Source organism: Pelobates fuscus, chromosome 13 (genome assembly GCF_036172605.1).
Source record: "Pelobates fuscus isolate aPelFus1 chromosome 13, aPelFus1.pri, whole genome shotgun sequence".
Classification (NCBI taxonomy): domain Eukaryota; kingdom Metazoa; phylum Chordata; class Amphibia; order Anura; family Pelobatidae; genus Pelobates; species Pelobates fuscus.
Window position 1 is genome coordinate 90260150 of NC_086329.1, and position 13150 is coordinate 90273299.

The 13150-nt window shown below is 40.1% G+C and overlaps 1 protein-coding gene across 1 annotated transcript in view; it reads left to right on the forward strand.

The window, feature by feature from the left end:
* TDRD10 (tudor domain containing 10) overlaps nt 1–13150 on the forward strand; it is a 112113-nt gene that overhangs the window by 64871 nt on the left and 34092 nt on the right. Inside the window, exon 7 of the mRNA XM_063439302.1 lies at nt 1572–1629. Coding sequence (XP_063295372.1) covers nt 1572–1629 — 58 coding nt within the window. The remainder of the gene's footprint in view (nt 1–1571; nt 1630–13150) is intronic.

The window sequence follows — 13150 nt, forward strand, 5'->3', positions numbered from 1 at the left end:
ATGTTATTGTCACCAGTTTTAACAGCTTTTGACGCATGTGCCTTTTACAGACCTATTATCCGCCTCCATTTCCATTGAGGCTGTGTGTCCAGAACAACAAGAATAGAATGCCATTTTTTTTAATATGGGAAAAACCTCTGCATCATATCTTAAGAAAGGGATGTTTGAAGGCCTGATATCATGGATCAGTCTTTATGCCAGTAGACACTCTAGAAGTCAGGAAGGTGTTTAATAGGTGATTAGTTTAATAGGTGACAAGTTTCTTCCTGTACAGGTGTGAACCAACAAACATTCAGAAAGAGATTGGCAGTATTTTTAGAGCTTCTGGTTCTGAATTCTGTGGGGATAGGTTGTGGAACATATATCCTCTGGTCCCCTCTCGACTACAATTCATTAGGATGCTAGTACCTGCTGTCAGCCATTTTAGTTGTAGAGCCCAGTTTGTTATCCATTGGAGTGAGTAGATAAATATTAATCAGGCCCCTATTGTACTGTGTATTGTAAGGACCTTCTGCATATGAGATCCTCAAAGATGTAGTAGAAGATGCTTGCAGTTCCACAGTAATTTTTAAGTCTCTTTGATCATGAAAATGAGATTACTCGTTCTTCTACCCAATACTAGAGAAGGCAGCTTTTGAGCTAAAGGACTCGGATTCTAGATCTGATATACATTTTATGAGATACCATAATGAATGGAGGCTCTTGGTACAAAAATAGGTATGTGAAGCTGTTTAAATTCCAATGACAAATCTACAGGAAAACCTCTTTGAAGTTCCATTGGAATTATGTCCTACCACTTCTTATTGAAAATTATCACTCTTTAGCTCTAGGGCAGGGGTAGGCAATCTTCGGCACTCCAGATGTTGTGGACAACATCCCCTATAATGCTCTTACACCAATAATGTTGGCAAAACATCTGCAGTGCCGAAGGTTGTCTATGCCTGCTCTAGGGCTTGTAAACTACAGCCCAGATGCTGGTTCTTCTTAGGGCAGAAAGCTAAACTGGCATAAAAGTAAGCCTGCTTGGGACCACCGCTACCCTTTCTCTAGGGAACTATGTAATAATGGCTTGCTTTTCAATAGAAGAGTTTGATGTATTTGCGGCAGCAGAAATAGCCATTTGTAATCATAAATGAGGCATATTGAGAAAGAAGCGAAAACTAACAAACTGAAGAATAAGCTACTGCAATAACTTAGACAGGTGTCCATTTGAATGAGGAAAATGCATTCTAGAATTACAGAGTTTTTAACTAGCCTTGCCTGTGTTATACCACATCATATTTACTGTGAACACTTTTCATTGCACTGAATTGTTTTCTATTGTAGCAACGACATGTGTCCCAGAAGAAGCCTATTATTAATGTTGTGTGGCATCAAAAATAAGGGAGTATTTTATTGGATTTAAGCATAATTTGTAAGCAAAATTTGAATTGCTGTTTAAAAAGTAAGACGCACTCTACTTCAGGCTTATTAAGAATGTATTTTTTCTATGTTTAGCACTATTTCTATGTTTTACACTTGAGGTACCCTATGCAGGTTTTTTAGTTGCAGGATTTTGTCTTGTTTTGCAGAAAGAAAATATCCCTAACTCAGAATTAAATGGAACGCAAGCCCTGAGCAACTTAAAAGGTAGGCTTAAAACTGCATTTGGGAATAATTAACTTCAGTAAAATTCTTTATAATTGTTAAGTGACAGCATAGTACGTGTGCAGAAAGACTGAACTAATATTTAGGTGATAACCCATACAATACACCAAGCATGTCAAACTGAAAGGCTAGCACGGGCCAAATAAGCAAGGTTTAAGTTTATGTGGGCTGCAAAAAAAACTAAAAATTTTCATAGAAACGTAGGTTTTTTTTTTTGGTTTGTTTTTAATAAAGTACAGTATAAAAAAAAAGCCTGACCATGGACGTCCTCACGCTTGTAGGATTTCAAAGTAAACAAAAGAGCGAATTTATTTTAAGGAGATATGTATTTGCATATAACCTATGTTTCAATCCAACTACCTTGACATATTAAGAAAAGTTTTGTAATGGGACTGAAATGGTGAATGTATGCTGTTGAACAGCTGTAAAAAAAAAAAAAAGTTATCTTGTTGATTTTGAAGTCCTATGAGTGTGTTCTATACTTTGCCTGAGATCATCAAACTTCATAATCTCAGCCAATACAATGCTTTCCCATAGGAAAGCATTGGGAAACTATTGTGCATGTGTGGCAAATAGCTGCGCGGCCAATAAGCATCTCTATGGGGAGGATTCCATACAACCAAATCTAATACACTGCCCCCACTCCACCCACTCTAATACACTGCTTCCTCCCTTCACCAATTTCATACACTGCTTCCTCCCCCCCCAATTTAACACACTACCCCCCCCCCCCCACACCCATCACCACTCATACACTGCCTCCTCCTTCCCCCAATATAATACACTGCCCCCTACCTCCCCAAATTTAATACACTGCGCTCACCCCAATTTAACACAAGGCCCCACCACCCACCACTCTTATACAATGCCCCACTCCCTTATGTGCCGGTATAAGAAGTCAGTTTATTTAAATAGAAGCCATTTTTGTTGTGTTTTTACTAAAGGAGAACTGTAACTATATCAATGATTTTAATATCAAGTTTGATTATATCGTATTTAACAGCAATGTATTTGTAAAGTATGAAAAATAACATTATCAGTAGAAATACAAAAGTCATTCCTGAAAATCTCATGACAAAATGTTAACATAAGTTACAGGATATTTTCTGCATGTTATTCGGTGGTTTAAATTTCCTATTAGAGTGTGACAGTCCTACTTTAGGAAATCATTAACCCAAGCAGGACCATGTCTGGACTGGCGGCCTGTAACCATGGTTCTGAATGTAATAAATTCACCATGCACCCATATAATATATAGGGGAACAAGAAGAATGGTGTAGGGACAGTGTGGTGCCATGCACTAAATCATTACACAGCCAATGATTTTTTATTTTTTTTGTCCTTGTACCAGTAACTGGGCCACAGTGAATTGTCATTCTCCATGGTGTTTGTGGGTGTTTACATCTTTGGTGACTAAGAATGTAGCCATCCACTTTAGCATTCGCAAAGATACTGAGATGCGTACAGTGTAATGTAAAACTGTGATCTGGCATATAATTGCTCATTATTTTTATGTGATTTCCATATTGGGCACATAAAAGTTATTTAAAAGGGTGGCCTGGGTTAGACGCAGAGTCGTATGGCTCCACTCACAGCACCTGCACTCCACACAAATCCGAGTAATACCTTACTCATCCGCAAATGTTTTTTAACATGACTTACTTCTACCGTGCTATGGGCACGCTACAAAACCGCAAACAGAAAGGATGTGTAGAATATTGCATATTCTTTGTTTCTATTGATTATTTATGGATGTATGGATTGACATAAGTAACAGATGGTAACAATAAGTCACAGGGTTTTCTTGTATGAGAACTCTAGAACGTGGGTTGGGGGTCTTGTCCTTACATGGCTAGTTATACTCTGACGTCAGTATGGGCACATCTAAATAGTAACTGAACAAAGGGACATGAGGTCTCTCTGTCTCTCTATGTAACAATGTAACTCTCCCTTCAGAAGCCCAGCATACCATCTGCTGTTCAACATCCATTATCCTGTAACATCCTTTGTAGTTTTATAATTTATCTGTAACTCTAATAAATAAACCTGAAGAAACCGTAAGTCAGATTGCATATTAGTACTTTTCATTAATATATACGTATATTAATGTTGCAAGCTTTTGACCCTAGACTATATATATATATATATATATATATATATATATATATACATACATACACAAGACGTGTATATACCAACAAACCAGAAGAAGCTGAATTTATTACAGGATGCTTCTGTAGCCACACTTTTTTTTCCTGAGAAAGTCCCCAATCACTCACTAGAGATGCAGAGATGGAAGATAAAATTTAAATTGTCTCAAGACACAAAGGACACTTTAACAGATGGGAGAATTAAAAACCTATTTGGCTCAAGAACTTTGAGAGATCAAAAGAGGAAGCCAGTGCATGGGCCAGTTAACAGCAGAGAGTGTTAACTGTACGGGAGAGTGGAGAAAGTAGTGGAGGCTCACAAACAAATGGTTGATTGTACCACAGTCATGCAGAACAATCTCATGGAGCTAGAAGAGGCCTTGAACGACCTCTTCAACAGGCATCAGCAGTATCGCATTAGCCAAACAAAGGTGCAGGAGGGGTGGCGACCTCCCTCGGGCCCAGGTCTTTAGCCCTCCCTAGTTTTGGCAGAGGGTCTCTGTATCAGAGGGTACAGATGTGATGAATGACTAGGGATGCATTATAATGATAGGAGTGATAGGAATGATGGGGGGCAGGATATTTATTCTACTGCTGCTCTAAATGCTGCATTATTCTAGTTAGTGGGACCTGATAGAGAAGTGGAAGGATGTAATATCACACCACCCTCCCACGATCAGCTGAGCTCTCTGGGAGTATAGCACAAAGTGCAATGACAGGAGTCCCCACTATGCAATCACTGAAGTTATAGCATGGCACATGATTGGGGAGTGCGTAATGGATCACTATAGTCAACATATACAAGCAAGAAAGACAGATCCCCTAGCTTTCTTTCTTGCTTTTATATTAGTTTGCCATTAAAAATAAATTTGAGCCCTTTTTATCATATAAACTTACCTCCGTTCCAGCACCGAGCTCCTCGGCAGTCCATGCCCCCTTTTTTGTCAAAATGACGAAATAGCAGGGCTCAATCAGACGCTTCTCTTTGAGAAGTGTCCTCGATCTGTAGTGCGCATGCGCGGTTTCTTGCTGCACCAATCAGGTTTTTCATAGAGCGGCTCTATGAATGAGCTGAGCACTCTACCGCGCTGTATGCATGTCCGCGAGCGCAGCTGACTTGCGGTCTATGCCCACCCCCCTCCTATGGCAATCCTCCTAAGCTAGATATCTCTATATATAGTGTTTGTGCAGAGAAACACCATTTTAAATAAATATTGTTAAACACACACACTATCTCTATCCATCTGTCTATCTCTGTCTATTTCTCTCTGACTCACTCTCTCAATCTCACTCACTTTCACTCTTTTTTCAATCTCTCACAATCACTCTCCCAAATGCTCGCTCACTCACACACTCACTCTCCCACACACTCACTCTCCCACACACTCACTCACTCTCCCACACACTCACTCACTCTCCCAATCACACTCACTCTCCCAATCACACTCACTCTCCCAATCACACTCACTCTCTCAATCACACTCACTCTCTCAATCACACTCACTCTCTCAATCACACTCACTCTCTCAATCACACTCACTCTCTCAATCACACTCACTCTTACACTCTGTCAGGACTTATCTTTCCGATTAACTCCATTCTGACACTTCCGGGTATGCGGAGCAGTCCCCGCCCCCTTCTCAAGCCTTATAGAGAAACCGCGCCAGTTTCAAAATTGCTTAGTGATTTGAGTCAGGTTACTTCCGCATTCATATTGCCAGCTAAGCTACTCTTCGTTAACACTTGTGCACCGATCTCTTGGACTGTTTAAACGGATTCCCTGCCTTCTCCTCTCCTTTGATCTCGGACTGAATATTGGACTTTCCTGTTTTCTCCAACCCCGAAGACCCGGACTGAAAGAAGTTTATCCTCTATCTTGGCTCATCCTAAACTACCTTTGGAAGATTACTCCCATCAAACTCTAAGTATACTATTAGTAATTCTCTGGGAATTGCTTTGCTAATGAACTTTTTAACCTGATTACTAATACTCTCCTGCTAAAACTCTGTTACCAATATCTCTGCTACAGTTGCTAGTGTTTTTTGCTTTTCACTAATCACCTGCAATATCCACGAATCCTTAAAGCTACAGTAACTGTCCTTTATAGTAGGATTTCTTTCCTATGTTCAATCACGCTCTGTTAAAATAAAAAGGAACTTTCAAATCTGCAGTTGTGTTACACATCAATTCTACTTGTGGCATATCAGAATCACTAAGCCATTTAAAATGGAACCAGCAGATGTTACTTCTCAAATTGCCTCTTTAAATCAGAGAGTCGACATGCTTACTCTGGGTATGCAGGAGTTACAAACTGCAAACGAGAGAATTCTCTCTTATGTTAGAGAGATCCAAAACCAGGCTTCTTCACCTTTAATGGTTTCGCATTCCGCAAGTGATCCTGCTGTCTGCAACCCTGAAACGTTTTATGGACATCGCTCCAAATACAGAGAATTCTTAAATTCTTGTAAATTATTTACCCTTAGACCCAGGTCATACCCCACTGACAGAACTAAAGTCTGTTCTGTGATCTCGTTTCTAAGAGGAGAACCTATGTCCTGGGCTCATTTCTTTCTGGAAAACGAGGATCCCATACTGGATTCATTAGACTATTTCATTGAGGAAATGTCCCTTCTATATGAGGACCCGAATAAACAAGCCACTGCTGACCTTACTATAAGAACACTTCAACAAAGAAACCGTCCTGTAGAAGATTAGATCGCTGAGTTCAAGCGATGGGCATTGGAAACCCAATGGAACGATATCACCCTGTGCAATCCGTTCCGTCTAGGATTATCTGAAACTGTTAGACGGATTGTCCAGAACCACACTCCCTCCTACTCTTGATACACTTATTCAACTCTCTGTCAGTATAGATGGAAGAATCAGAGAACGTAAAGCAGAGAAAGCACTCACCAGTTCACTCTGGAAAAAACCCGTTATTGCTACAAGAGTCCATGAGAAACCCTCTCAACCACTTGAACCTATGGAAATAGGTATTCTTAGAAGTCCCCTTTCTTTTGAAGAAAAAATGAGGGAATTGAAGCTCTGCATGTATTGTGCCTCTAATGAACATCTTCTGCAAGAATGCCAACTGTTAAAATGGTCCAAGGGCGGTAGCAAAATATTCATACTACAATATTGAAAACTCTTCCCTCTTCATCCTCTCCTCATTTTGCTATATCCCTAATTTTACAGTGGGACAAAGAAAGAATCCAGATTGAGGCCATTATCGATTCTGGAGCTACAGGGGTGTTCCTAGATTCTTCCTTTGTAGAAAACAATAAAATTCCTTTTGTGCCAAAAACATCTTTCGTTTCTATAAGAGTTATTGATGGTTCTCTAATACTTTCTGGTCCAATAAATAATGAAACCATCCTATTAGGACAACTATCAATCATACCCATTCTGAATTTCTTGTTTTTGATTATAGTAAAATCCCCTCTTTTTCCAGTCATCTTGGGTATCAATTGGTTAAAAACCCATGATCCTCTAATTCACTTAAACCCATGATCCTCACCTTTAAGTCAGATTATTGTAAGGAAACCTGTTTTCCACATATTCCTATTCTTCAAATCACTAAAGAAGAAATAATACCTGAATGCTATACTGACTTATCTGATGTTTTTAGCAAGAAAGAAGCTGAATCTCTTCCTCCTCACCGGAGCTACGGTTGTCCAATTGACCTAGTTCCTGGTGCTTCCATCCCCTACGGTCACATATACCCTCTTTCTGAGACTGAATTAGAAACCCTTAAGGATTACCTTGAGGAAAATCTCCGTAAAGGATTCATACGTCCTTCCACCTCTCCACCTCTCCAGCTGCTTCAGGGATCTTCTTCGTAAGGAGCAAGGATCAAACTATTCGCCCCATAATCGACTACCGTGCATTAAACAAAATAACCATTAAAAACCGTTATCCTCTACCATTAATTGCCGAATTAATCGAAAGATTAAGAACCGCCACTTTCTTCACCAAACTTAACCTCAGAGGCGCTTATAACCTAATTAGAATAAAAGACGACGATGAATAGAAAACAGTTTTTCGTACTAGATATGGCCTTTTTGAAAATCTTGTCATGCCATTCGGGCTCTGTAATGCTCCCGCTACTTTCCAACATTTCATTAACAATATATTCAGAGACCTTTTAGACACATGTGTCATCATCTACCTAGATGACATTTAATTTATTCTGATAACCTTAAAGATCACAGGAAGCATGTATGCTGGGTTCTATCTAGAATAAGAACTCATAAACTCTTTGCTAAACCAGAAAAATGTTTATTCGAAGTTAGTGAACTCACTTTTCTTGGATATGTTATCTCTCCTCATCTAATGAGAATGGATGATTCTAAAATAAACTGCATTCTTAATTGGCCGATCCCCTCCTCTGCCAAGGATGTACAAAGGTTTCTTGGTTTTGCTAATTTTTACAGGAAATTTATTAGAAATTTTTCTGAAACAGTTCATCCACTCCATATCTTCATTGGCAACAAGCATCCATTCTGTTGGAATGACAACGCCCAATCTTCCTTTGATACTCTAAAAAAGAAATTCACATCTGCTCCCATTCTACACCTTCCAAATCCATCCCTCCTCTATGTCTTAGAAGTAGATGCATCTGATACTGCTATCGGAGCAGTTCTCTCTCAACAAAAGACTCCTCAAGATCCCATCCATCCGGTTGCTTTTTTCTCAAGATCATTATCCTCAGCTGAGAAGAATAAGAATTGTTAGGTATGAAGGCAGCTTTCGAGAACTGGCGTCATCTTCTTCAGGGAAACAAAATTCCTATAGTTGTTTATACAGACCACAGAAATCTTGAATACTTTAATACCAATAAAACTTTATCGTCTAGACAAGTAAGATGGAGTCTTTTTTTTTGATCGTTTCAACTTTCAAATAGTTTATAGACCTGGATCTCGTAACAAGAAAGCTGATGCTCTTTCAAGAATCCCTCACAAACCTCCCTCTGGAGATCAACCTCTGTCAATCTTGTCAAACAATAAATTTGTCGGACTTGTATCCACCATATTCGATTAATTAAAACAATTATCTGTTAAACTTGAAATACCCTCCACTCCTAAACTGTACAAAAAGGAAGGCATCTTTTATTTCAAAAATAGGATTTATATTCCTCCGGAACAAACTTCTAAAAATAATCCATGACTCTCTACTAGCTAGACATCCTGGTATTAAGAAGACATTGGAACCATCAACTAGACAATACTGGGTGCCTCGTCAAGACAAAACCATTGAAACCTATGTTAAGTCCTGTCCTGTATGCCAGAGATCGAAAATCGAACATCACCTCCCATACGGTTTATTGATGAACCTACCAGTTCCTGTGAGACCGTGGCAATCCATTTCTATGGATTTCATGGTGGAACTCCCTCCTTCCCAAAAACACACCACCATTCTTGTCGTTGTAGACCGATTCACTAAAATGTCACATTTTATTCCATTAAAAAAACTACCTTCTTTGTCCGAACTTTCCAAAACCTTCATAGACAATATAATCAAATTACATGGATTTCCTGAAGAAATCATCTCTGACAGAGGTACCCAGTTCACTTCACGATTCTGGAAGGAGATGAGGTCCTCTCTTCAAATCCAACGTAAGCTCTCTTCTGCATACCATCCTCAAACTAATGGTCAAACAGAACGGGTCAATCAATGTTTAGAACAATACCTTCGTTGTTACTGCACATATTTGCAAGATGATTGGACTAATTGGTTGCCTATGGCCAAATTTACCTACAATAATTCCAGCAGCAAGATGACTCAGTTCTTTTCAAATTATGGATTCCATCCCTCTTCATTTCCTGATGAACTTAGATCGACATCTAACCCTATGGTTTCCATTCAAAACTCTGAAATGTCTTCATTATTCGAACAGTTAAAGAAGAACCTTGAGACTTCTTTGGTCATTCATAAGAAATATTCTGATACTAAGAGGAGGCCTCCACCTTTGTTATAAAGTCGGTGACTCTGTATGGCTGTCATCAAAAAATGTTTCTACAACCTGTCCTTCCAAGAAACTGAGTTCTCTCTTTCTCGGTCCCTTCCCGATTGAGTCTATTATCAACAACAATGCTGTGAGATTGAAACTCCCTTCTTCCCTTAAATTCATCTTGTTGTTCATGTTTCACTTCTTAAACCTTTTCTCCCAGATCCATTCCATAGGGAACATCTGTCTAATCCTGACCCTCTCATAGTGCAGGGTGAAGAAGCATATGAGAGAGGTAAAATTCTTGACTCAAAAAATTATCGAGGTTCCTTACAGTATCTTATCAGATGGAAGGGTTATGGGACTGAAGACGACAGGTACATGCTGATAACTTAGTTTCCGCTTTCCATAAACGTTATCCTGAGAAACCAAAGTAATGGCACCCTGGGTGTGCTCCTTATGTGGGGCATACTGTCAGGACTTATCTTTCCGATCAACTCTGTTCTGACACTTCCGGGTATGCGGAGCAGTCCCTGCCCCCTTCTCTGATGCGGCTCTCTCAAGCCTTATAGAGAAACCGCGCCAGTTTCAAAATTGCTTAGTGATTTAAGTTGGGTTACTTCCGCATTCATATTGCCGGCTAAGCTACTCTTCGTTAACACTTGTGCACCGACCTCTTGGACTGTTTAAACGGATTCCCTGCCTTCTCCTCTCCTTTGATCTCGGACTGAATATTGGACTTTCCTGTTTTCTCCAACCCCGAAGACCCGGACTGAAAGAAGTTTATCCTCTATCTTGGCTCATCCTAAACTACCTTTGGAAGATTACTCCCATCAAACTCTAAGTATACTATTAGTAATTCTCTGGGAATTGCTTTACTAATGAACTTTAACCTGATTACTAATACTCTCCTACTAAAACTCTTGTTACCAATATCTCTGCATTTCACACTCTTACTCTCTCTCTCGTACTCACGCGATCTCTCACTCACACACTCAAACTCTCACTTTTTAAATTCTTTTAAATTCTTTATTTTTCCGTGCATAAGTTTAAACATAACAATCGGTCATGTCGTGCCACAAGGGCAGGAACATGCTTGGAGGAAATAGCGCATAACAGTTGTGGCAAATAAATTAAATTCCCCCCCTTTTTTTTTAACTAAACGGTTATTTTGTCAGAGTAGGGTTGAATAAAATAAAGTAAAGCTAAGTAAAACAAAGATGCTAAATGTTTAACATTGCTAGGTCGCTCATTCTAAAGTAGGTATAATGTAAACAAGCTTTAAAGCATCTTGTTACAATATAATGCTTAGAGACGTTATGCTGTGGGTGTTTAGGCTAGGAGGCCTTGCTTTGTGGATAATACTGCTAAACCTTGCTTACACCATAAAGTAACATTACTATTCTCCCTAAGTATAATTGCTGTTACAACAGTAAATCACCAGGCATTAAACCACTGGGGACAAGTCCAGTCACAAAAATCACCTCGATCACCGTTAAATGCCTGCCTGGATGTATAGATTGCACAGGATGTGCCTGAGGCTTCTAAGTCTGCGTGTCTCGTTATTATAAAGGCTCAGAACAGTCCAGGCCAAGAAAGCCCCTGTAGGGTGACACAAAGGGTGCCTCAGCCGACACCTACTGCTGGAAAGTCACGCTGTTTGTCTCTCTCTGTTTCTCCTTTGTCACCCCTTGGCTTACTGGTGTTGCTTCGGGGGCCGGCTCCAGCAGAACCCCTTGGAGAATGTTGCCGTGCCATCGCTTGGATTACGTCGCTCCTCTTGCAGAGTCGGTTTTCTTTGCGCCGGGTGCCGAGACTGTGGTCAGGTGAGATACTTGTCTGTATCCTTTGCTTTGTGATCCCGGGTACTTTAGAGTGCAAGTGGGAAGGTGCGCCCGATATACCTGCCGTCACTTTCCGGCTTTGGGCCCGCTGGTATCTGCGTTGCCGGACAGCCATTTTGGATGCCCGTTGGGTCTTCCTGTAATAGCTGCGTCGTGCAGCAGGCCGGATCCAAGCGGTTACCATTACCGGTGTGTTTCCAGCAGCAACTTTTGTATATCCTATAAGCTTACCCCACACCCATGTTTTACATATGGCATTTGATCTGCAGCACTTTTAATTAGAAACACTTTTTTTATTTCTAATTAGTTTAAAAAATAAAGAATCCTAGATTACAGGCCACTCATGATTTATTTTGTGCATTGTTCAATGTGACATCTCATTTCCGAAAGTACTAGTAAATCGTTTCCACTTTTGTATGTAAATTTCTATCTACTCGTGTACATCAATAAATGCACACATTAGTAATTACCATTTGATATGTACAAGTGACAGCTCCTATTTTCAAAAGTACTTGTGCAATCTTTATAGAACACACAGTCTGTGACGATCAAGCTATCCCTGGAGCATATCTGAGTAACGCGGTGACTGGCTGTCACAGTGATGGTGTCAAATCCAGTTCAAACATTGGCTGTGACATTTTACTCTGCCTCTTTTTTTCTTTTTTTTTTTCTCACTGTGATCTGAGGGAAGAGAAAGAGATCACTGATACTTTGTGTTCTTTTAAAATCATTTTACTGTTGGGAAAAAAGCACTTGTCTATTTTAACCCCTTTTAATTTTTTAAGCCTTTCCTGCTTTCTCGTCACTGTACTGTATCTGTGATAAATTTTTTTTTTTTTGCAGTGCATAAGATGTTACAGCGTTTCACGGGGTACCCCAAAGGCATTCCTCGTGTTAGTCAGACAGTAGGTACATTGGGGTATAGGCTTGTACTTGCACATTTTTAGGTTAAGGTCGTGTTCTGACAAGATGATGTGCAACGTTAGTTAGTTATATAGCGACATGGGTTATGCAGGCAGACTATACATATCATATAAGGTACTTAGACAAGTGAACACGGTACACATGAGTAGGCACTATGTTTTGTGTGGTGGTATTGCTGATCCAGGATTGCTCCTAGGCGACTCACCCGGGAAGGCAGGGCATATGTGGCAGTTACAGGCAGTGTGTGGGAACATATATTAAACATGACTGTTGCAAGCGAGGTATGAGTGCAGGTCGAGTAACAGTGTCTGCCGTGTTAGGGTGCCGTGAGTGTTAGTATGGTACATGGTACTAGTAGAGGGATGCATGCGGTATGCTATGGTCAGAGGTGCAGCATGTAAACTTAGGTATGTTTAAGGCCAGGTAGCCAGCCACAGATATAATATAGCATAATATGTCACCCAGTTTGATCAAGAGTCTGTAAGGTTGCATACTCTTCAGGAATCACCGATATGTTAGGCTTGGTGCTTTAGTAGCCAAAACTTTTTCCCACTTCATAATGCGAGGTTTCTCAGGAGCTGTTGCCGCCTGTCCCGTTGTTGTTGTGCAGCATGAAGTGAGTGTCCGGTAGAGTGGGC